Source organism: Thermobia domestica, chromosome 3, assembly GCF_964235325.1.
Source record: "Thermobia domestica chromosome 3, izTheDome1.hap1.1, whole genome shotgun sequence".
Classification (NCBI taxonomy): Eukaryota; Metazoa; Arthropoda; class Insecta; order Zygentoma; family Lepismatidae; genus Thermobia; species Thermobia domestica.
In genome coordinates this window covers 144,080,748-144,107,994 of record NC_137456.1, presented here as the reverse complement: position 1 = coordinate 144,107,994, position 27,247 = coordinate 144,080,748, and the positions used below count along the sequence as shown (strand labels likewise).

Sequence of the window (27,247 nt, the reverse complement as noted above, 5' to 3'; positions counted from 1 at the left end):
TTTTGTTTATGTAACTATAATTTGAGTGACAATGAGTAGTATGCAAAGCGGTATAGGCCTAGTGTCTGATGTGCAACATATTAGTTTTCACCCTGGTCCTATAGATTAAGCCACTTAGTTTGTATAAACGAACTTTCTCGAATGTTGATGGTAATAGGTTAATACCAAATAGAAAGAGACATAATTTGTAATTATAGTTCCAGGAACATTTTTTCTACACAAGACAAATATATGTAGGTTTTAAGTTGTCAGTACATAATTGAATAAAGTAAATATTCACGAACTAACATTTCTATTCATTTATTAAGCATCATACAACAAAGCTACATTAACCTGTGACCTAATTGAACTTCTGTCACATCAAATCACATATAAGCACGTATATATAATTAAATATACTACTAGAACATTTTTTGTTGTTTTCTTCTTTCAGCCGAACAGTTCGCAATTTCAACACTTTCTTCTACACTGTATTATACGTTGTCGTTGTATATGGATCTTGATTAACAATTTTGTAAATTGTAATTTGAAATCAACAAAATACAATTTTTGTAAAGACTTTGAACCTACAATTTCTAACTTTGAAAAGCAAAATTAGTAGTATCTGCTCATAACCCTTAGAACAGGTCAAGAATATATTTTAAACTTTGAAAAATATATAGTCGAGCCAAGCAAAAATGTCGGTCAGCTCCCCTTCATTGTTCATGATCGGGTACCATACTTAAAATAGTGGCTTTCAAGATTTGTGCTTTCTGGAGAAAGGTGGAGGAGGCAAATGATGTCATTGTACGGGGCAGCAAGTTGCCTAAGACCAACCCTGGCTAGAGATTTGGGTAAACTTGGAAAAAAAACTTATGTCCATTTTTATCCATTTTTATGTCAAGAAACTTTGTCATAACAATGACTATATATATGTCTGTATTTCCATTTATTTTCGATATTGTCTGAAGAAGGATATGTTAGATATTCTAAACCGTTATTATAGTTTAAAATAAAGAGTGTTTTAAGCTTTGGTCAGTGTTTCTTTTGTTAAAATAATCAATCCAAAGCCATGGATAGTCTTACTAAATGACTGTCATAGATTGCTTGGAAATAGCCCATCTTATCAATTCAATTTTGCAGTACCGGTATATGTTCGATTGTTAGTGGCGCTATTTCATGAATAGCAAAATCAATATTCTGCTCAAGTGTCTGAATCATTTCTGAATTGTCATCATAATAGTGATCTTCAACGGCATTCTACAAAAAAATATGTCTAAGACGCCAAGTCGAAACTCCGTGGAGTCCAAGCAACATCACGGAAACGGTTGAAGACCTGATCATTGAATTTAGTGTCCAAAAGAGCGATTGCAATATGGCTTGTATGGAACATAGCACCATCCTCCTAGATCCAAAGCTCTCCAACGTGTAATGCAGCAATAACTGCAAATAAATAAATAAATAATGTAGCGAGCATGTCTCTGTAATGCTTTTCGTTTACCCTTGATATTGATTCTCGAAGGAAAGTGGTCACCAATGCCATAACTCTACAAACCGCAGCAAACAGTCACATACTGAGTATGCATTGGCTTCTCGATGATAACAAGTCAGGTTTCTGATCAGCAATTACGTCAGTTTTGTTTGTTGACATAGCAGCATAAACAAAAATGAGACTTATCTGAGAAGATGATTTTGTGAGCAAAATTGTAAATTTCGAGCCGCAACTGCCCTAAAGCCCAAAAACAGAAGTGATAACGAAGAAGGTGGTTGTGTAGCTTCAATTCCTAAGTTCATCCTTGTAAATAAATAATCTGAGGTCTTTTCCAGAATTCGCCTCAGGATAGTGCGGCTAATGTACAGTTGCTGATGAGTTGAGATTGAGATTCCCACATTGAGGCTCATACATTCGTCAAGAACAGTAATATTCCAGAATGAATGTGTAGGATGCACATGAGGATACCTTGCGTTATCACCTAAAATGGCAATGTCACAAAGTCCCTGCACAAACTTACGTATGGCTGACGCATTGTTGGTTGGTGCATTGTTGACGCTTGCTGACGTATGGTTGGTGCATTGTTTCAACTTAACTTTCATTTCAAATTTCGCATTGTTTTGGCAAATAACGCTCGGTATGGAAATACGTTTTAAATATTTCCCACAGTTCATCAAGCGTAAATAGATTCACTTCGTACCGAGATATAATGCTGTGTTTCTTTCTATTTGTTTGATCACTTATACGCTGTCAGTCTCAACACAATATGTACTTTAGAAGGAAACCAGCCGATAGCCTACCCGTTAGAAACACAATGATCAACTAAGTTAGGAAAAATGAAATTAAATATTTCAATTTTACGTCCCACAGTTGTGTCTGGTAGGCTAAAGGAGATGATAATAATGAGAATCAATGAAATGGTAGAATGAAAATAATGGGAGAAAATGGGGGAACCCCGATGAAACACACACGGTGTTTGTCCACCACAAAGCCCATTTCGCGAACAATTAAATTAGAATAAGCGCACAAATTATATATATAGTGTTTCAAAACAACACCGACAAGGTTTGGGAGGTGATTACAAACACCAAGATAAGACAAAGTGTATAGACTATCGTTGATGCACAAACGCTTCCTTTCGGAATTATAGGCTGCCGAAAACATGAAAAAAAACTTTAAAGGCCCATAGCTCCAAAACTATGGGACCTACTGTTGTCGGGTCAAGACTTCACTTAGGAACTAGTAGACCTAAGTGCCCTATCCAAATATCCATGTTTCAGGATCTTGTGGTACTTCCGCAACAATTTTTATAGAGGTAGTTAGAGATTACGGTATATGTATCCATTTGCAACTATTGTCTCTATTATGTATGTATGAGACAAATTAGTCAGAATATAATATCAAACTAGCTTGAAAGACTCAATCTCTATAAGACATCCAAATCTTCTTTGTCACTTTTTGTGACTCTTTCTTAGTTGCACCTAATTTCGAATTTGTCTACGGTGATTTACATATATCCACTAAAGGATAACATAATTTACTTTAACATATTGACAACTCAATTCAGTTAAACGCAAAACACTCTACTCCATTACAGTTTTATCTGTCAACTTCTACTCGCACAATCTCCAACCCAACAACTATTATGCATGTTACATAAATATGTATATCGATCACTTTCTGTCAAACAATTTGTATATTACATATAATATATGTTCTAGATAAAAAAAATCGTAACCTTCCAACTTCGATTCCAATAAAACCGAACTTGAATACATAAAAAGATAAGTTTTCAAATTCGGAACTTAAAGTTGTAACTGTAACCTAACTAATGACCTAGAAATTTATCCTCAAAAGTCATTAAGAGGTGCCTCACAAAAGAACTGATGTTTGTTGGAGCATTTTACATCATTCATAACTTTTGAATCCGACCGGATTGCACAACAATTTTCATTCCTACCACCGTTTGGTTCACCTTCGCCCCATGCCAGGTAGTAACCAGACGCCAACATTGGTTCATCTATAACGAAACATGAGAAAAATTAAGTAATCTAAATTAGTGTGTAATTTACTATATACAAATTAAATATTTTCATATAGAACAAAACAAAATGTTATTGAGAAATATGACTACGCGATTCACACATTGACCAGCAACCATTCCAGCAAATCAGATATGGAGGGATATCATTTCCTGTGTACCTGGATTGACCATTGACCTAATAACATTACACGAAAACAATATGTACATTGCATTAACAGTACTTCAACATATTAACACTTAGACTGCTGTGTTGCACAAAACCTTTGTATTATACCAGGGTGTCGGGCAGCTTACCATGTGGGCACATACAGATGTTTCTGCTCATGCCGAGCCAAAGATGTGTGCACACCATAGATGTTCATTTTACTTCGACCTCACTCACCCTCGCCCTCGCAGTAGCAGTTGGCCCTCGCCCTCGTTCACCCTCGCCCTCGCGAATGGAATTGTCCATCGCCCTCGCGCGCCCTCACCCTCGCTGTCGAAACTTGTCCTCGCCCTCGCGCACCCTCGCCCTCGCCGTCGAAGCTTGTCCTCGCCCTCGCGCACCCTCGCCCTCGCGGCCAAAACTTGTCCTCGCCTTCGCGCACCCCCACCCTCGCCATCGAAGCTTGTCCTCGTACTCGCGCACCCTCGCCCTCGCTGCCGAAACTTGTCCTCGCCCTCGCGCACCCTCGCCTTCGCGATAGGAGTTGTCCATTATCCTCGCTCGCCCTCGCCTTTGTGCTAAAAACTTTTCCTCGCCCTCGCGCACCCTCGCCTTCATATCATTGAGGGCGAGGGTAATTGAGGGTGAGGAGGCCTCGAGAGGGCCTCCTTCGTGATAATCAGAGCATCAATTATTCAATCTATTTGTTGAATTATTTCCGTATCGTCAGTGGCGGATCCAGGGGGGCGATTGCTCCCCCCCAGAAGAGGAAACTTCTTTATTTTATATATACAAATAAAACGCATCTCAGAGTTTTGAGCTCTTAAAAGTAGCTCTAAGTACGGCAAATATTTTATGGCACCATTTTCTATGAACCTTAATACATACAAAAACTTTATATTTCCAAATGAAACTATATAGCGACTTTAATGGGTCATTTCAAAAGAATGGGGGGTAACTGTCTCGCTTTCCCCCTCTAATCGCCGCCCATGCTTTGATGTGTGGCGCATTTGTGCGAAATTAATAATAATATGATTAAACTGTTTACCCACAACAAAATCCTGCTCGTTTTGCTGAAATGGCTTTTCCTAAGTTTTATATGTTTTATATATCCTACAGTTTTTTTCAGGCCTTTTTTTTAATTTGTCCAAATTTATATTTCTCCTTTTACCACACAATCGTTCAATACTTGCACTATAATATTTACAATCAGTATAGCATCCTGTAACGTATTTTATTCCTAATAAAAATCATTGAACAACACAACATACAAACCGTATCTCACTGGCTTGCACGCGAACCTTTGGTGCATGGGGTCCTGGGGACAATTCCGAGTGGGAGAACATTGAACGACAGTGGATCGAATTCCGCGTTAAACCTATAGGTCCACTTCTCATATAGCCTCGCCGACGAAAGAGGACGCTAAACGGCAATCAATCAACAGTTGCAAATTTCGGCTGCATAAACAACTTATGTCTTGTGGAACTTATTAAATTTATTTTGTTAAAGCAGCTCTTTTAACAAAATTTCAGTATTAACGTGTCAGATATTTCTATTTAAGGACAAGAAAAAACATATTATTTATTTTGTAACTAAATGATAGCTCTACCCACGTAGATTATAAAAGCAGAAACAATGAAAATCGATACAATAGTGACTGACATTATTTTAACAAATATCGATTCAGATAATAGTTTGGGCTGTCACAAAACTATGAAAAGTTAAAAATTCCGATTAATTGTAACAACTTCATCAGTGGTGGACATTGGAGGAGGATGTATGCTATTAATCAGCCCATTTCATGGGCATCCAAACTCACGAGCCCAACGCTCGCTAGCTCGGCATTCGCGCTCAACCGTTCTTGGGTTCAATAATTAAGCGCTACCCCGAACGCCAATGAAATAAGTCAGCGCGAGTCCAACTGAGGGAAGTGAGCCCGAGCACGATTCCCAAAGGAATAAATGAGCGAGAGCCCCGTTGAAAAAAATGAGTCCGAGTCCGAGAGAGTCCAGAGCAAAATGAACATCTATGAATCAAAGTCATTCCATCAAGTCCTTTTCCATCTGATCTACTGCATTCTGATGGTTCTCTCATTGATTGTGTTTGTTCAGATATCAGCGCTCTTGTCAGTTACTGCTGAATGACGTGAGTGACTGTCTGTCTGTCTACCAACACTCTTTAAACATGACAGTGTAGTAGACACTTCTTATCTAAAACGTCTCCAGCACAGGGAGGGCAACAATGAGGCACACTTACTTCTTAATGTAGCGCTATTTCTACCCGGAAACTTTCATGGGAAAAATCAAATATTATTCTTATTTGCATTATTATTTTTAATAATTATGTACGTATACACGAGAAATTGTCTACTGCAATTAATTGAAAAGAAAAATACGATTAATGTATAACCTTGCTATGACACTAACTTTTCATCTAGGGGACATGGCAGATGATATTTTAAATTTTGCCTCTCTCCGAAAGAGGTCAAACAGCAAACTCCAAAACAGTTGCTTTTAAGGAAGTTTGTCCTCCTCCCTCGCGTGCCCTCGTTCTCCTGAAGGAAGTTGTCTCTAGCCATCGTGCACCCTCGCTCCCGCAGTAACACTTGGACCTCACCCTCGTTCACCCTCGCCCTCTTCGTCGAAGCTTTTCCTCGCCCTCGCTCACCCTCACCCCCGCCATCGAAGCTTGTCCTCGCCCTCGCGCACCCTCGCCCTCGCGGCCAAAACTTGTCCTCGCCCTCGCGCTCCCTCGCCCTCGCGTCACTGTGGGCGAGGGAACTTGAGGGTGAGGATGCCCTCGAGAGGGCCACCCTCGCGAGGGTGAACATCTCTGGTGCACACCGATTACCAAGTTTCTTACGGTACTAGCGGCCTGTAGAAAAATTTGTTTATAAGGACAGTATACACATTGAAAGGGAGTAGTACTTAACTTTTCCACCGGTTAGAAATTATGTTCAAATTTAAAATAGCCTTCCCTCTTGGGAAATAAATGAAAATAAAATAAACTTCTCTTTGGCTCACTACAGATGTAAATAGGAGAAAGCACAGAGATTCACACATGTTTGTGATGCATTGTGTATATATATATATATATATATATATATATATATAGAGAGAGAGAGAGAGAGAGAGAGAGAGATGGACCAATGAAAAAAATTTTCTAAAGCTAGTGGAATAGAACAAGTCTAATATGAAACTACATTAATATCAAAATGTAAAACTGACCAACAAATAAAAACATGCATCATATAATGACTGAAAATATTGTAAAGATTTTAGACTTCATTCTGTTTCATCCATGCATCATATTCACGTACCATCATAGCCAGTTTACGAATGAGAAATGATATATTTAATGCACATGAAAAATTACCAGAACATGTACTACGAAGAGTTACAGCCTTATTCTGATGTTTATGGGTGAATATGTTTCCATGTTCTTCTGTCATCCTTGTTAAGCACAAAGAGCAGAATCGTCCAATTTCCCTGACAGGACTTCCAATCTTTCCCATGATGTGTAGGTAGTTCACTAGTACTTCCCGAAACTTTGCATAGAAATCTTCTTGTTAATTAGTCATGTATACAGTGAAAGCATTGATAACTGCTATTAGAAGTAGTAATCCAAATGCAACTTTCCTGTACCACTTTACACTTTTGCGTACTGAAGAATCGTATCACAAGTGTCGGTCGGAATAGTCAATCCCCAATTTACTGGAATTCTATTTCATTACAACTTACATTTCATTTTTCCTTGGTTACCAGAAGCTGAAGTCTCGACTATATCAACTAAACTTTCAGTTTCTATCATCAGGACTCCTCCAAATCTTTCCATTTGAGAATGATCACAACTTTGTTGTTTTCCTTTGCTACTACCTCTCTTTTCTTCGGGCAGCTGATTTCACTTCCGGAGGTATTTCCTTCCTGTTGAACCGTAAAATGCCAAGAAGCAAGGGCGCCGATCCTGGGGGTCCCGCCCCCCAAAGCTCATGTAGGCCCCTATTGTATTTATGAATATACAATATTTGGCCTAATTTGAGTGCAATTTGTTTTAAAATCTTCATATATATGCCTTCTGGATCTGAATGCCCCTCCAAATTTACAGAGAAATCGGCGCCCTTGCCAAGAAGATTTGTTGATCGTGCCATGAGTGTCTGCACTAAACTAACAGAGTTGTAGAAGATATCGGCAACCAATGTGCAGCCACAGTCAAACAGGGACTCAGAAAGAGACATTACTACTCTCTCTGCAAGATCTGTGCTATCTATGGTGTCCTACTTTCCACAGCACAGTTGAATATTATGTGTATATCCTGAAGGAGAACACAGTTTGAACAATTTTATATGGTAACGTTGACGCTTACCATTTAAGCTTGTATAGTTTGCCATCTTTGGAGCCCTTTGTGTTGACAGAAAAATTAATGGTACGCAGCAACAGTTCAACTTGTTCCTGGACATTATTGCTAACAAAGTCATTACGATATAGAATGTCCATGGACCAATAGTCAGATATGAATGGCTTCCATTCTAGACCCATCCACATAACAATGGCGACAAATTTCTCCATCTCAAATTATAGCGTCCTTAGTTAGCCATATTGCAAAATACATATGATATTACAGTGAAACCTCTGAGTAACGGACACCAATGGAACATGAATTTTTGTCCGTTATTAAGAGGTGTCCGTTACAGAGAGGTTGCATAAATTTACTTTCTCACAACGGTAATTGTATACAGTAATAGACAGTAAATACATTATGTTGGATATAAATATGTAAAATTGAATATGAAAATACTCTATTTAGAACGTATTTGAATTACTGGGAGGGATGAAGGAGAAACTCATTTCTGTTAAATAATACAAAATTCTCTATTTTACACTGCATCAACTGATGAAGAATAATATGTCAAAGATGTTTGGATATTTTCCTACATGGGAAATGTTTGTTTTGTTATCTATGAAATTGTCTGGAAAGATGCAAAGCCCAGAGAAAAAAGGACTAAATTTGTTAGGGAAGGGAAGATCTTTCGCATAGAGTTTTTGGCCATACGACTGACCCTGCATTAGTGTTATTGCTTATTGAAGGTTTTCTAGGATTTAAACCAGAAAGTAGTTCATTGTGGTCTGAAAAAAAAATAATTTAAAGTCCAGCTTGAAGCTGTTGTTTGATCGTTCACCAACTCTAGACTCATGATAGATACACTTGTAGGGAAAAGATTTTTCTGTCTACTGTAATATATTGCAGAACCAAGAATAAATCCTGTCCGTTATGAAGAGGTTATTCAAACGTTTGCGGGGGGGAAAGGACTGTCCGCGTCCGTATCTGAGAGTGTCCGTAAAAGGGAGGGTTTTGTTCCGTAAGAGAACATATATTTTTGCCGGGACAAAAAAATCTGTCCGTATTATAGAGGTGTCCGTTATTGAGAGGTGTCCGTTAAGGGAGGTTTCACTGTATAAGTTTTCCTTTTACATGTTGATTTGAACTACGCAATAAGCTGACGTAGTGCCATTTGAAAAAAAATATAACTTTAAGTAGAGTTGACAACACTCTTAATCTAAATTGTATTGCAGAATATGTCAAATAATGTCCTCTGTCGATATTTGCATGGTACGAAACTTCAACGTTTTGTACTTACTGTATTAGTGTAAAAGTTACAGGGTGTACTAAGACAAATGATTCACCTTATATATACTCAGGGTGTCCCAGACAACATGTTATAAAGCTTGTGGGTAGATTCGTTGGATCAAACTGATTAAGGTTTTTCAATATCATTTGAGTGACTGCGGATTCGTTTTTGACATACAGGGTTGCATACTGCGACACACTACTGACTTCAAAACTGGAATACATTAGTCATAATTTATATTGCAGCAAAGTGCTGTGTATACAATTTTAGTGAAACGGGGGTGACACGGAAGTGTTGCAAACCGTGAATAAGATTATATTGTTAAAAAAACAAACACTGTCAGCTTATTACAAATTTAGTGTCCTTCTGTACTGCTGAACAAAATATGAGAAGACAACAGTTCTTTGTTATTAACTATCAAGAATAAAGACGATACCATGGCTTTGCACATACTGATCGGTTTAAACATTAAATATTTGGCTTCAGAAAGCAGCATAAAATTTAATCAGTGCGCCTCAAAAAAAAAAAAAAAAAAAAAAGTTGCTATGAGGCAACGTGCCAAGGGAAACAGAAAACGTATTTTCTCATCATTTTCATTATTAACAGGTGTCATTTTTGTTGTCTTATCACAAGAAAACTGTTAAGAAATCACATATTGAAATACAAGGGAACATGTAACATGACTTGGTACTCGTATTCTAGTATATAACAAATTCTCGGCGAAAATGTCATATAGCAGTTTATCAAGGTGAAGCGATGATTTTATATATCTTTTTGAGGTCAACCTTCATGTCAAGTTGTCCTAATCAGACACGTTATAACGTTCTTGTACGAACTGTACTATTCTTCAGCTTGATTATAAGGAAATGAAAATGAACGTAGAAAACTGACCAGTATTATTATTATTATTATTATTATTATTATTATTATTATTATTATTATTATTATTATTATTATTATTATTTTCCTGTGTCAAGTCTTTAATGTGTTTAATAACTTGACCTGGGGTGAGCCAACAGATAACGAAGAAAGAAGTGACGAATTCTATAACTGTCAAATATTTGGCTTGAATTTTACCTGATTTCCGCTACCAAAACACTCTAGCTTGTTCTAGAGGGGAATACTACCAGGGGAAATCAAAGCATGTGGTTCAGTGGCAGAGTTCGGAGTTTGTTGGATGAGTACATAATTTGTTGATAATTTTAAGCACGAATAGCATAGGAAAATTAAGCCAAAAATGGCTCGAAACGGGGAAAAAATTATTAGAAAGCAAATTTTCATTTCAACACATTCTATGGACTCCCCTGATACTCCACAGAAAAATAAAAAAAAAAAATCCCACTTGGGCAACCGCCTGAAATGACGTCATCAATATGACGGCCACGCAATTAAGATTAGTTATGCTTATGCGGTAATATCTCATCACAAAATGAGGTACAAACTTCGTTCTGGTGCCAAATTAAAGATAAAGCATTGTACAAGTGATTTCAGCTAATATCGTTCTTAAGTGTTCCCGCCAGTTTTAAATATGGCGATTATTATCTTAAAAATTAATTTTCTCCGTTTCATTTTATTTGTTTTAAAGTACATTGCTATGCAACTACAGATGGAACAACACCTCGAAGTAAACGTTATAGAGTGGAGTGTCACTTTCTAAAGATACCAATATTATTTCTGTATCTTTACAATTAAGCTAACTAATCCATTTTCTGTAGAGCAAGGTGTTGAATTTTCTGCACTTAGATTACGCAAAACGTGTGAGAATATTTTTACAATTAAAGCCGGGAAAACGTTTGGAAAACAAACTTTTAACACATTTTTTTTAAACCACAAACTTGTCAGAGAATCGTCAAAGATAGCATATGAGCAATCACCTGAAATAACGTCATTAATATGGCGGCCATGCGAATGTATTCATTTAGGCTTATACGAAATATCTCATTACAGAACTGATATATAAACTTCGTTCTGGTGCCAAGTGAAAGGTACACGATTCAAATGACTTCAGTTAATATTGTTTTTATGTGTTGCCGCCATTTGAAATATACCGGGTATTATCTTCAGCACTTAGATTACGCTAAACATATGCAAATACTTTTAAAGACGATAAACTTTGCAAAGCTAATTTGGATTTGGAGAATTCTTTTGTGCGTCTGTAACTCCATAAAAACTTGCCACAAATACAAATGGGCAAAGGCATAACATGACAGCATCAATGGGAGCCAAATGATGGCGATGAAAGTCTTTCTACGTAAATTTAAGCAGGCACTTTTATATAATAATAGGGTTGAGTGTGCTCTAGAGATATTTTAAGTCGATGAGTAAATAAATATGATTGTATATTCATAAATGTTGAAAGACAATATGGAATCCATCGTTGTCGGTTCACTTTGTATATTCGCCATCTAAACTCCGCCGTGGTCGGTCCCAACCCGTGCTGAGAAAGGGGAAGGAACTCCCTCATTACACACCTGTTACCTGGATGTCTTGTGGTGGGCTGGATGTTTTGAGGGGGAGATAGGTTTGAGTGGTGCTTGGAATAAAGTAACTATCTCGAATGTCCAGCACCCGAGCAGCTTTTCCTCATAGACTGTTCCAACAAGCTGGACAATAACCTACCGGTGGAGGTGAGGCTTAGTCTACCATCCGAAATGGCCGGCTAACTCGTGCCATTGGATACGGGAGAGTACATGTAACCTTATGACGTTCTCAGTGAGATAGGTAACTTCTGCTGCCGCCCCTAACGGCGGAGGTGAGGTTTCGGCTCTTGTCCGAAATCGGCAACTAAGCCGTGCCCTTGGGTCCGGGAGATAAGGCTACGTGATACTCTAGCATGTATGAAAGAGTGAGTAGTTGATATGTTCAGGGGGACGGGTTCAATACCCTACCGGGAGGTTGATGTAGGTACTGCCCTCAAAGAGCGTTTCGTACGTGCTCTGGTGTCCGGTATGGGATAACTACTACCCTAGCGCACACTTGTACCTTAGGGGCGCTGAAGAAGTGGGATCGTTCATTGCAGGTTTTGTTGACTTACTGGGTGCATGGTCTACGACCCTACCAGAAGAGCCGAGGCTCCCAAATTGCCATTGTCTTTAAAGGTAGACAGTTTACATCAGTCATTGGGTCTGGTAATGTATGGTGTAGCTCCACTGTAATTAGAGGAAGTTCCTTATTGCTTGAACGACCCTACCGATAGAGGGTGTGGTGGTCTCTTCCAATGGTGGCCTACACGCACCATTGGGTTCAGAATGTAGTTTTTCTATGACGTGTACGTACTGCCTAGACACGTAAAAGATAGGTTGCCCCGTATTGCTTGGACCAGCCTACCAGGGGATTCCGGCTTCCAAATGACAATGCCTGTGTTGAACAGACAGTCTACATCAGTCATTGGCTCTGGTAATGTACACTATACCTCTGCCGTAATTAGAGGAAGTCCTGTATCGCTTGGACGACCCTACCAGAAGGGGAGTATCAGATTCTTGCCTGTAGGGGACTGAACGCCGACTGGAGAAAAGTGCCTATCCCAGATATCTGATCCCAGTAAAAGGCAGGAAACTTAACAGTAAAATATTAACTGGCACTAAACTCAAATGGTGACTTAACACGTACCATGAAATCCGGGATGAGATATGGGAGTATCTCGACGTGTGCGTGTTACCTCTACAAGCGAAGTAGGTTACCAGTTGCATATTAGAGGTAAGCAAGGCCGGGAATGAACAAGCCCCCTTGGGCATTGCCTGGGGCTTCCGAATTGGGTTGGACTCTCCCGGGCTGTGGTCTAACCATGGGATTCGGTAGCTCATGGGAGCCAATCCCAGGAATCTTGGTAACGGTGAGTATTTGCGGGAGATGAACTTGCTCTGAAATGCACGGGTACCATGCCTGCAGAGCATGGAAGGACTGGCTTGCTAGCATTTCTCTTTTACCAGTACGTAGAACTTCTGTCGTGCAGTGGACGTATCCCACTCCCTTAGAGAATAGGAGTTACACGTCAAGGTGTCAAGATCGGGGGACAGATCTTGACAGTGCACTATGTGCTCGAGAACTAAGAGTCAGAACGAGGAACTTTGGGCAGGATGCCTTATTTGGCGGAGCCTGTCCATCAAATAGACCCAATGGCCGCGGACTCACCCTCCACGCGTGCACGTAAATGTGGATATAGTAGAACACTCGATCCTAATGTTCCAGAAACTGTAAGTGTACAACGATATTGTATGTCTATGCGATAAATTACTTCCATTTTCGTACTTTGATTTTGAGTAACGGTGCGTAAAAGTACACAATCTATTGAGTAGAAGAAAAGGAAGAACAGACATAATATGTTGTTGATTCTAAATATAAAGAAATAAGATTTAATCGTAGTAGCTGAAAATCTATGTTGGTTTTAAATGTATAAAATATACTATTAGTTACCGTAACAGCAAATAGTTGTTTAAAGGTTGCTATGACGACCGAAAAAGAAAATTATTATTATTAATGGAGTTGTGAAAAGAATAATAATAAAAGGTAATAGCGATATAAGCGACGTGTCTGATTCAAAGTAATTTAATCGTGTTGACAAATTTTAAAATCTACGCGAACTGTGGACTAAATCTAACGTGTAAGAATAGCAAGTTATAATCGTTACATTTTAGATGGTGGTTTACCGACAAGAACCTTGAGATTAGTTTGAAGTATAGTACAGCAGTCTAAGCATAATATTGAACACGGTGTATACTTTACTCAGAAGTGGGAAAAGAATTTACAGAAACATAAAAATGAGTTTTTCTGGAAATGAAAATATAAATGAAGAACGTAGTGATGTAGAGCTAACAAGTATGAACTCTTCAACGAACGTGGCTGATCTTATAAGACAGCTTGGACAGCAAATATCTCAGCAACAGCAAAAAATGGATACCAAGCTGGAGCAAATACAACAAAAAATGGATACCAAGCTAGAGCAAATGTCACTTCTAAAACAATAAAAAATGGATACTCAGCTAGAGCAAATGTCTCACAAAATAACTCAATCCATAACACATCAACTAACACAACAGGTGGATGCTAAGTTTAAGCAAATAAACCAACAAATACATTCCAAATTAGGATAAACAGATCACAAGATGGAACAGATTTTACATCGATTTACTGATGTACAAAGTTCGGTAGAAGTTGTGGAAACTGTAGTTAATTAGCATACTACTCAAATCAGGGAATTGCAAGAAGAAGTAAATGAGATCAAAGAGAAATTTAATACTCCAAATAGTGATCGAGTTCCGGCTATCAACAGTGAACCTATTCCATATGAGTCCAGAGCAGTAGTGGAAGATAGTAATTCATCGGAAGGATATTCAGAACAGGATGTTATTGAAGCTAGTATAGAGAGAAATGGGCGAAGAAATCATTCATCTCACCGCCTTAGACACATTCCCGTAAATTCCAAGCTTTGTAATCATACAAATAAAGGTAATCATTTTCGATTCAATGAAATTAGATCTCTAACAAAATTTAGTGGAAAGACAGATGACATCCCGGCCAGCACATTCCTAGAAAAGTTTGAGGAAGAATGTGATTTAATTGCAGTAGACCGATCTAAATTTTTGAAAATTCTTCCTCATGTTTTATTTCCACGGTGTTCCGTATGGTTCAAAGCCATCAGAAGTAATTTACGTACGTAATTATTTTGATGTTAAAAATGCCTTACTTTCCAATTTTGAAAATGATTTCACGTTGACCAATAGAGACGCCTTAGTTCGAAATAGACATTATAACCCAAAATTGGATAAGAGTCTCACTGATTTTGTAATATCCATATATAATGAATTGAAGTTAATTAATCCATACCAACATTAACCAAGAGTAATAACATCAATTCGAATCTTGTTACCTTTTAAGTTGCAACAAATGTTGATTTCTGCACAATGAGTTAATTTCAATCACCTTATTATGATAGTGCAAAATTTTGAAAGTCAATCTATGTTACAAGCTATAATAATCGAAATCAAGCCAATAATAATCGTAATCAAGTTAGTTATGTACCTGTTCGCAACGTCAATGTCAGACAAGAAGATGTTCTTAATGCGAGAAATAATCATAGATTTTATTGCAACGAGAATAGAACTGAACCCAATTATACCGGTAATAGAACCTAATCCAATTTTAGGTGAAACAGGAACAATAATCGTAATACATTTAGGAACCAAGCGAATAATAATTTTTACTTTCACAAAATGGATTTCGTAATAGATTCATAGGTGGCAGGAATTCTCAAAATAGAAATGCGAATATCGTTGGAGTATATAATAGGCAGGACCGTATACAAGATTGTGGCGTGCAATGTAACTTAACCGAACTCTTTGGCAATGTAACGTAAGCTAATGTGGCGGTTAAAATAATCGTCCAAGAAAACACATTTAATTGATTTTTGTTTTATTTCACTTTAGGTGCCGTAATGATTTCATTTGTAATGCGTACTTTGTTTGAATTCTGTACGGATAATATAAATTAATCGTACATTTTAGATGTTCAGAAGTTTTATCGAAGATTAACATAACGTTGAGTTTTCAGATTGACTATTAATATAATAATTCCTTTACTTATATTAATTCTTGTTACGATATTGATTATATTGTTTCACTTTCATTATTGTTATAATTTTTTTTGTAATTCCTACTTCTGAATTTTATGCTATTTACATTTATGCATCGATACAAATATTGTTTATTAAAGCTATGTTAATTATGCCCAAATGGAAGAAATAAGTTATATAATATGTCAGCATATAATGAGTTGATTCTTCAATGAGCTACCATTTAAAGAATCTATTTTAGGATTTAAATAATTAGTCCAGGAAATCTAGAGCAATTTTACCCTCAACCTGGGCAAAATTGCAACACAAGCTTTTTAAACAGTTTTCGATTCAGGAATTACTACTGAATAACATTCAAAATCCGAAAAAATCGGACCACGAGTACATCCCCAAAAACGGTTTCAAAATGGCGGACCATAGTTTTTCGAAAAAATCGTAGACCTTTACTTTGGAGGCTCTAGTAGCCCTCTTAATTGACACAGAGACATGGATGATACCTCGTTGGAACGCTCATAGACCACAAATTGCAACGAAGTGACTTTTGTACCCATCATGTCGAACCCGTGGAAGAAGAAGAAGAAGAAAGTCGATTTTTTGTTTTTTTAATTAATATTTCTTGGAACCTGGCAACACTGTACGTCCTCATACTTCGACAGAAAAATTTCTACGCGTAGACCACACATTGGTAACAATAATATTAAGAAATGAAGGTCTTAGGTTCAACAGTAAGGGAGATAAAAATTCGGAACCGCGGACAAAGGAGGGTCACTCTGTATATTTTTTACTGTGGTCTAACTTCTGTTTCTTAGATCTAGTATCCTCCCTAATTGTCACAGAGACATGAAGCACACCGCGTTGGAAAGCTTATTGAATCCCCTTGCCAACGACGTATCGTTTGTGCCCCCTGTGCCCAACCTGTTGAAAAAGAAGAAGGAGAAACCTTGAACAAATTGGGAAAATCTGTACTTTTACCTTTCTTGGGCTCTGGCAACCCTGATAATCGTTGGGTATAGGGAAATCTTGCATGAACCTAGGCACTGAAGAACCATGGCTGATACCCTTACACGTTTGTGTATCATCTGCAGAAACCTAGATCCTGACGATAACCTCATCACACTTCAAGAAAAGGGAGGTGAAGGAGTGAACAATGCCAGAAAGGCTCGCAGTAGTAACATTCTCGCCGCTACAAGTATGGTGGTTGATGTTTCTTGTCGCAAACGTTACATTGGTAAAAAATATTGCGATTGCCCTAGAAAGAAAAAACGTCATCGCCGATTCAAAAATGAATTACTCGCTCGTCAGATGAGTCCTTCAACAGCAACAGCGACTGCCTGTTTTGCGGAACGCCTGTCTTATGTGATGACCGTCACGTGTTGAAATCAAAAAATGTGCGAGTGAAAACACAAGCATTGCCACACAGCATTTTAAAGTATTGCAGTGAACGAAACGATACCGGGTCACAAACTGTCCGAGGTCGAATTGAGTACTTCTCATCTGATCTTCATGCAGGAGATTGTGTCTATCACAGATCATGTAGTATCAACTTTCGAACAGGTAAAGCAATTCCTCAACAATACTGCACCGACAATCAGTCAGCGTCAAAAAATTTCGGGCTGGCCGACCTACAAATGATGAGAGAATCCGAGCGTTTCAGCGCATCTGTAGTTATTTGGAAGAGCACGATGGTAAGCAACTAACTGTGGGAGAACTTGTTACAAAAATGGGCACATTTCTTGTAGGGACTGGTCACATTGCATATGACAGATGGCACATGAAGCGTCAACTAATGGAGTACTTCGGTGAAAAAATTATAATTTCTAATGACAGTGGAAAAAACGACTTCATTACACTTTGAGAAACTGCTAATCACAGTCTACGGGCATATCGTGATTTACCACGAGAGTATGATGAAGAAAAGGAAAAAATAGAATAATAGAAACCGTAGCTCGAATGATCAAAAGCGACATAAAATCCAAACTACAAACTGGAAGTGATACATATCCTTCACCCAGCGACTTGACCATTCAGGAATTCCTTCAGTACATTCCACCTAGCCTTAAACTATTCTATGCCATACTTTTTGCCGGAAAGGACAATGAAACCAAAATAACATCGATTGGCCAGTGTTTGATGCAAGCAGCCAGACCAAGAGGTATGTTAGCTCCTCTGCAGTTAGGTGTTGCTGTGCATCTGCACCACCACTGTCGATCGAAACACCTGATTGACACGCTGCATCACCTGGGATTTTGCTCTTCATACACGGAAGTGCAGCGGCTTGAACGCTGTGCTGCAAGTACATTTGGTAATCGTGTGATCGAAATGCCAGCAGACCAGACTCTCCTCTTTGCAGAGGATAATGTAGACCATAATCTCCAAACGCTGAGTGTTTTAGGCACATTCCATAGTATGGAAATGTTGGCGGCCATTACTCCATCCACTACTACCAGTCTAACCATTCTTCGGAAGCCCGTCTCTGATGCTGATGTGAAGTCCCTTGCCAGTGTTCCCATTCACGCATATACTGAAGCCAGGGCTATTCTTGAAAAGGTCAACTGTGAACTGGTAACAGCACTATCACCGAACAAAAGCTCCCTGGATATTTTGTGGAAACTTTCCTGGCACTTTCCGTCACGCACACCAAACTGGTCAGGAATGATGCAGGCCATTCACGCAGATCAATCTCTTCATCATTCAGGGAAATCCACTGTTCTCTGCTTACCGATTATTGACCTCCATCCATCTGATATGTCATGCATCTGTTCCACTTTAGTGTACCTGAATAATCTTGCGAGAAAATATAAAGTCCCACCAATCATCATCTTAGATCAGCCACTGTTTTGGAAAGCTTCATGTATCCTGCATGACAGAGCACATAACACCAATATTAAGGACACGGTTCTCCTGTTGGGCTCATTTCATACTCTGATGAACCTTCTAGGAGCAATTGGTTCCCTGATGGGTGGTTCAGGCTTACGTGAAATCTTGCATGAGCTTTATGGAGAAAATTCGGTTGTACATATGTTAAGTGCCAAGTTCGTAGCAAGAGCCTTCCGTGCGCACATGATGGGTGACCTTGCATTAAGTACATTGCTTGTGGAAAATGTTTTTCTGCAGACCGATAACGGAACACACAGTACTATTAACGATACTTACTCTCTCTACCAGAGTCTGATGTCAGGTGAGATTACTGTAACTGGAGCTAGATCTTCACATCTTCTTCAAGAAGCCCGAGAAAAAATAGAAGAACGAAAGTCAGAACTTATTGACACATCAAAGACAAGTCAGTTGTGGCTTGCATACCAGCGCATGTTGACTACAGCAAGGAAACTTGTGGCAGCAGACCTAACAGGAAGCTGGGAGGATCACCTTGATGCTATAGTAGAGTGCATTCCCCTATCCGCTGCAGCAGGACACTTCAATTATTTGAAGTCGACGTGCTTGTACCTGCAAACAATGTTAACGCTGCCATCGGTTAATCCAACAGTTCACGAAAGCTTTCAAAATGGGTTCGTTGTTATTAGAAGAAGCAACCGTTATTGGGCTGGGTTGTCCTCTGATCTAGTCATAGAGCAGGTTCTGATGAGATCGCTAAAATCCACTGGAGGTCTAACCCATGAGAGTGGAATGTCGGAGATGCAACGATCTTTGTGGGTGCTCTCAATGCCAGCATGCTTCGAGTACAATCTGGCGATGCAAACTCTTACTCACACAGCATATGTCACTAGCGAACAACACAAAGAAGCCGAAACGTCAAGAGTGTCACGTGATATCAGTGACACACGTCGCATTCTTGCAGGACTGCACCCCGTTTCACAATTTGACGGAGACAAATCGTTGAGAAACATTGCCACTGGCGTCACAGCGGATTCCTCGGTCAACGTCCATAATTTATTTTCAGTTGGAGAAGAGCTTGCGAAGAAACTATTTTGGCAAAGACCTGTTCACTGTGAAGTGGAAACGTGCAGATAAAGTCAAAACTCTAGCATCCCCGAGTAGTGTTAAAATCAGCAGCGATATCTCCGTTGATTCGAATCTTTTGTTTCAAAGACAGTTAGTTGTCGCTAATGCTGGTAGCACATCTTTAGAGGAGAACTTAGCGCATGAATTATGTGCCTACCCATCAGCTTTATTTGAGTCACCCAGCATGATGCATAAGGCAGACAAAGCCCCACTGGCCCATGCGATACTAGAGTTCAGCAAGCAGCAGATCGCACAGTTTGAGGAAACGGAGCCAGACAATATTCTGTATGTCTTAGACGAAAGATCTCTGTTACATAGACTTCCATGGTGTAAAGGCAGTTCGTACGACAACATCGATGCATCATCTGCTGAGTATAGGTTCGTAAATATGGTACATCAACCATCGTGTTTGATGGGTATGGAATTTGCTCACCATTGTTCATTGCAACTGTGCTATCGGGTGTGCAAGAACGTATTATACTTGCAGAAAGCATGCCCTTCCATGTACTATTGCTTGTGGTGTGTGCCAAGAAACTGAATGTTTTAACTCTTTAAATGAATATGGTGAGGACAGTGTTAGCGTAGGCGATGACGATGTAGATGTGTAATTTGCCTCCCAAAATATTTCGTCTTCCCATTCTTTTGCTTTAGAATATTTTTGCTTTATATATAGGTGTTATGTTTCTATAAAACGAATTGCCTTGTACACTGTATTATGGTATGACCTTCTATTTGCTATTGCTTGTGGCGTATGCCAAGAAACTGAATGTTTTAACTGTTTAAATGAATATGATGAGGACAGTGTTAGCGTAGGCAATGACGATGTAGATGTGTAATTTGCCTCCCAAAATATTTCGTCTTCCCATTCTTTTGCTTAAGAATATTTTTGTTTTATGTATAGTCCTTATATTAAAGCGACCTTTGATTTAAAGAAAGAAACAAGATTTTTTCATGGATAGAACGATTATCAGGGTTGCCAGAGCCCAAGAAAGGTAAAAGTGTAGATTTTTCCCAATTTTTCAAAGTTTCTTTTTCTTCTTTTTCTACAGGTTGGGAACAGGGGGCACAAACGATACGTCGTTGGCAAGGGGGTTCCATAAGCTTTCCAACGCGGTATGCTTCATGTCTCTGTGACAATTAGGGAGGATACTAGATCTAAGAAACAGAAGTTAGACCACAGTAAAAAAATATACAGTGACCCTCCTTTGTCCGCGGTTCCGAATTTTTATCTCCCTTACTGTTGAAACTACGTCCTTCAATTGTTAATATTATTGTTACCAATGTCTGGTCTACGCGTAGGAATTTTTCTGCCGGAGTATGAGGACGTACAGTATTGCCAGGTTCCAAGAAATATTAATTAAAAAACAAAAATCGACTTTCTTCTTCTTCTTCTTCTTCTACGAGTTTGGCATGATGGAAACAAAAGTCACTTCGTTGCAATTTGTGGTCTATGATCGTTCCAACGACGTATCATCCATGTCTCTGTGTCAATTAAGAGGGCTACCAGAGCCTCCAATGTAAAGGTCTACGATTTTTTCGAAAAACTATGGTCCGCCATTTTGAAACCGTTTTTGGGGATGTTCTCGTAGTCCGATTTTGTCGGATTTTGGATATTTTCATCAGGTGAGGTACCTAAACAAAATACAGGTGCAAAACTAAAGGTTGCAATTTTGCCCAGGTCAAACCGTATTTTGACTCGACTAAATCAACAATTTGATCGTTTCTTTTTAATTAGTCCTCTTCGTCAATAACTTTATACAATTAAATAAAATTAATTGTTAAATGAATATAAGAATGAGATAAAATGAAATTAATATATGTATATTGTAATTTTTATATATATATATATATATATATATATATATATATATATATATATATATATATATATATATATATATATATATATATATACGAGGCCTATTCGAAAAGTAATGTAACCATATAGGTAAAATTATGTAACGGTCCAGGATTCTTTCTTAAATCATAACGGAGTCAAGAAGTCATCCTCGGGAGCCATATATACAACGATATTGTATATCTATGCGATAAATTACTTCCAGTTTCGTAATTTTATTTTGGGCAACGGTGCGTAAAAGTACACAATCTGTTGAGTAGAAGAAAAGGAAGAAAAGACATAATATGTTGTTGATTCTAAATATATAGAAATAAGATTTAATCGTAGTAGCTGAAAATCTATGTTGGTTTTAAATGTATAAACTGTACTATTAGTTACCGTAACAGCAAATAGTTGTTTAAAGGTTGTTATGACGACCGAAGAAAAAATTATTATTATTAATGGAGTTGTGAAAAGAATAATAATAAAAGGTAAAAGCGATATAAGTGACGTGTCTGATTCAAAGTAATTTAATCGTGTTGACAAATTTTAAAATCTACGCGAACTGTATTTTTCCATATATCTGATAGTTTCATAGTAATGTACTTTAAAACAAATAAAATGAAACGGAGAAAATTAATTTTTAAGATAATAATCGTCATATTTACAAATGGCGGGAACACTTAAGAACAATATTAGCTGAAATCACTTATACAATGCTTTATCTTCAATTTGGCACTAGAACGAAGTTTGTACCTCAGTTTTGTAGTTAGATATTACCGCATAAGCATAAGTAGTCGTAGTTGCGTTTTCCGCCATATTGATGACGTCATTTCAGGCGGTTGCCCAAGTGGGACTTTTTTTATTTTTCTGTGGAGTTTCAGGGGAGTCCATGGAATATGTTAAAATGAAAATTTGCTTTCTAATACTTTTTCCGTCTCTAACCCTAATTTGCCTATACTAGAAGGAGTTCATTGAGTTTCTATCAAGGCCAACTGAAACATTATTGTCTTTTGCAATGTTATTGGATTTATTTTGCGAAAAAAAATTCACAATAAGTGCTGGGAAAGTGCCGAAGTTTTGGAGCGTTCGAGTTTGGTACAATAGATACTTGATTTGGTATTAGTTTTAAGCACGATGGAGCTCGACCAGAGGAGTCTTCATAGAACACTGTTGTCTTTTAGAAAATGGGACCATGAGAGTTAAGTGGTAAAGTGTTCTGCTTACGTAAGACGCATTCTTCATTTGATGTTAGTAGAAGCACAAGGTACGAGTTCGAGCAAGGCCCATTGGAACCCTGTAGTTTCTTCAAGTACCGTTGAACCAAGGCTGTGGGGAAAGTGGGCATGGTGGCTAAGTGGTAGAATGTTTAGCCCTGGAAGGATTTTAGTTTAAGCGCAAAGGAGCTCAACAGCATGAGGGTAAGTTCAACTAGAACACTACTGTTCGGTAAAATTCTAATGAACTAGGAGTCATGAGTAAAAGTGTAGCAAATTATATAAAAATAAGTTCAGAAGTAGAAAAGGGAGTTCTTATTCCACTGAAATTCAAGGAGGAATATATAAAGTAGATGTTTATAATTTCTGATTAAGAATTCACATTGAAAATTTTAAATCCATTTACCAATCGCAGAAAATGACGTCAGAAGTAGAGAAAACAGTTCATTTCCCTTAATTTGAAGACTGAGTTTGGCAGTAAAGTGCTAGGGTAAATACATACAGAGTTATTACAGTAGCGAGCCTTTCTGATTGGATAAATTTATACAATAAATATTCAATATTCATGGTGTGTGTTCGGGGTTTTAATAGGAATTGGTAAAAAAATAGCTGAAAATTAGTTAATCCTTACACCTATCCTTTGACTTAGAATTACTAAAACTTGGCCTTGCTTATAGAATAAAATGAACACTTCTTCGAAATTTCCCTTCCGTAGAGCGAGAAAAGGTTTTCACCCTCTTAGATGTTTAATTTTGCAAAGTTCCATCTAATATGTAATCAAGAATTGTAGGAGTACATTTATAATTGAGAATTTCAAGTTTTTATGCAAACGATTTCAGAAATATGGTCAAACACGAAAGAGGTGGAAATCCTCTCCCGCTTCATATTAGAGTTACATTTCGTGAAACTCCGTTTCATCCTCAGCCTAGGGTTCAAGGACATTTATACAAATGTCAAGTTCCTATCTGTACGCCTCGACGTTTCGGAGGTCTGATGAACGATGTAAAGTGTATTTAAACATCCCCTTCTCCCTCTATGGCAAGGATCTTATAAAATAGAGGATCTGCCCTTACAACAAACTCCTGAAGCCATACGTAACAGTTTCGCCACCCCTACTCTGCCCACTCCGCCCAATAGGATCGCAATGTTTTGAGCCAACAATCATGGCTGAAACGAAAGTTGCCAATCAGACGATGGCGGAAACGAGATTAGCCAATCAGATATGCCGATGCTCGGTTGTTTTTTGGCTTCATCGATTTAATAGGATGACGATACATATGGACAGATCCTCTATTTATGACATCCTTGCTCTATGGAGTCGTATTTAACTCCATCTCAAGTAAAACTAAGCCTTATCCTGATGCTAGGCTTCAAGGAAGTTGCTCAATTTTTATTTGAACTCTTTTTTTTTCTTTTTTTAATTCTCTTGCGTTTAAGCAAGATTATTTTTTATTGTCGTTACAGCGAATGATGCTGAAACAGAAATCTCAACCCATACATTGAGCATAACCTCTCAAGTTGAAATGTTTAGAGTCATTTGAAGCCACGTCATTTGCATCCATGAAGAAAATTCCTGCTGAATGCGTCAGATGTGGCCATAGAAGGTTATGTGCAAAAATACATAAAAAGACGAATTATTTGCTGCCGCTTGGAACTGTTAGGTTCAATTCAACTCTATTCGTTTCCAGGGGTAAAAGTGAGGGGTAACGCAAGAGGACGCCATCCATCCACTTAAAAAAAATATCTATGGCGTCCCTCCACTTCTTAAAAAATTACAATGGACAAAGATAGGCACGAGGGATGGCGATACGTCATGTGTCGTCCTACCTTTTCAGATCCTCTTTTACGCCTGTTCGTTTCATTATGAATCCACTTGAGTTGAATGCACTTTTTCTCTAATAAGAAAGTAAAAGATAACTTTAAGAGGAATGTTAAAATACCGAACTTTAAAAAAATGCTCTTTTTCGGCTGTACATAATATACAATACACAGTGGTTTACTGCTCAAATGTAAACAATCCAAGGAAAATCTCAACTAAACTGCTCACTACAGAATTAATTTTACATTCTAATAAATTGTACTCTTGTACAGTGCTCATAGTGTGCTTTTAAGTGTGAAAACAAAACTTTATATTCTCCTGGTCGCGAATGACGCAACTATCTTACGTATATTTACGGATAACCATGTATGGCCATATTAACGCACTTGAACAAGAATTTTCTCCATGGCTACAAGTGAAATGGGCGTTAGTGACGCTATACTGAGGTATTTTTCATTCAGATGAATACTGTATTTTCCAGCAACTACCGTGAATTAGTCTTAAGTGTTTTGACCATTACTCTTCATTTTCAACTTTCTACTTTCAAGCACTCTTTATTCTGTCTCTTACTTAACATATCGGAGTCAAAGAATAGTATTGAACTTTCATAAACTTTATATAAATAACAATATTAGCATGTTCTCTATGTTCTATCATTATTATTTGAGTATAATTTCTATTACTCTGACTAAATTACTTCTGGACACAATCTAAATATGTAGAAATAAAGATAATAATTGGGACAATTACCCACACCGTTAAGAATGAAAGCAGGAGGAAATTCCGACTATCGTTTTTTTTTTCTTTCTTTTGAAAATGTACTTCATTTTATTTTTTTAATATAGATCTGCACATTTGGCGATCCGGATGACTGATGTTCGAATACTTTGGAGTTACACGTATATACTGAATAATATTAATATGAAGAAAACTTACTTTTTATACTAACATAAAATCCCTCCTCTTGACGATCATCGCAGCCAATATAATATCCATGGGACTTGGTACCAGTCGCATTTAGATGTTCGAAAAACATGTAATTGAGAATAGATGCTTCAGCATACGTTTCAATAATTACAAGCCACGCGCCCTCATTTGCACATGTTATTAGTGCATCGTCAAAACTTTGTCTTTCCGTGAATAGTTTGTATCTTCCAATGCCTCTTGGTAGAGCATACACTCCAGGAGAACGAATATGCACTGTAATTATAATGAACTTATTATTATTATTATCATTATCATTATTATATGTGACATTAATCTATATAGCCTTTCGTTATTGCAGTTACAAGCGGTAGGTGCGTCAGTTCGGAACAGTGTTAGAAAAAACGTTTTAAGAGAATAATTTTTTTTATTCTTAAGGAAATATTGATAAATTTATTAAATGAAAAAGTTGGTATTATATACGTTGTAATCCAAAAAGGAAACGACGAAATTTTTATGTATGTGAACATGATTTATACAGATAAGATCTTCAGTAATACAGGTAAACTTCCTTTCAAATCAAAACAATGTAAAATGTAAAATTATCAAGAACATAAAAATTAGTATTTTATTTATAAAATACTATATTTAAAAATGGCACCTACCACTTATATGATGAATAATTTTTCTTAGAAATTGGCCGTCAACACTGTAACCATTACGATCATAATATTATAAAAATGGTCAGACAAACCCTAACACAATGTCAAAATTAGAATTAAAATGTTTTCAAAATAATCATGTTTACGCTCTTGTTGTTTTTTATTAAGTTATGATTAAAAATTTTAAATTAATACGTAATTTAAAACCAAGATCTTCTCTTTCTTTAACTCGTAAAAATGCCCAGTTGGAATCCATCAATTCGTGAAGCCACAAAAAAGATATATATTCATTATAAGTAATAAGAAAACGGCAACATGAGTTAATAAAAGAATGTTCACTCACAAAGAAACCTGTTTTTCAACCGAGGCTAGAGGTCAGGATATGATTCATACTCCTAGAATAGACATCGATCGCCGCCCCAATTAGTCAACTATTATAAAATACATCTTTTATAATTGTGAAGCACATTTTAAATTTTGGACTTTTGGCCAAGTTTTTGCTCCAAATACTCCACTGTGTGCCGCATTTATTATGTAGGCCCTTTTTCATTATCTTTTCTATATAGATATTAAATAATGTTAGCGAGAGACAGCATTATGATCTTGAAGCTTTGCTGGCGTCTACTATTAATCCAATGTTCTCGGGATTGCTGCCAGAGTGAGTGTTGCTGTGCTGAGCTTTCGTTACAATACAGCGGCAACATCTTCAGAGCTATGTGTTGGAGTGGGCTGGTCGTACAACTTATATTGTGGTCTTTAGGAATTGCTGTGTTTCTATTGGTTGGTTTTGTTGGCCAATGGCGTGCTCTGATTTTGCTGGTGGAAACTGCTCTCTGATTGGCTGATGGTTCTTTTCGTACTGAGAAGCTGGATCCAGATGTCAGGTAGATGATAACCTTCGTCTCTGTTGAGGGATGGCTAGTATGAACGGATGAATAAAGATTCATGTATTTTCCTGTCCCAGAACTGTTTGC

At 37.7% G+C, this 27,247-nt stretch overlaps 1 protein-coding gene across 1 annotated transcript in view; it reads right to left on the bottom strand.

Annotated features, from left to right (window-relative positions):
* Positions 1 to 334: 334 nt before the first annotated feature.
* The window catches only part of LOC145681523 (hemolymph lipopolysaccharide-binding protein-like), a 46,424-nt gene continuing 19,511 nt past the window's right edge, over positions 335 to 27,247 (bottom strand). Inside the window, exons 3-4 of the mRNA XM_081753168.1 lie at positions 25,624 to 25,887; positions 335 to 3,491 (exon numbers count right to left, since the gene is read on the bottom strand). Coding sequence (XP_081609294.1) covers positions 3,322 to 3,491; positions 25,624 to 25,887 — 434 coding nt within the window. The 3' untranslated portion in view covers positions 335 to 3,321. The remainder of the gene's footprint in view (positions 3,492 to 25,623; positions 25,888 to 27,247) is intronic.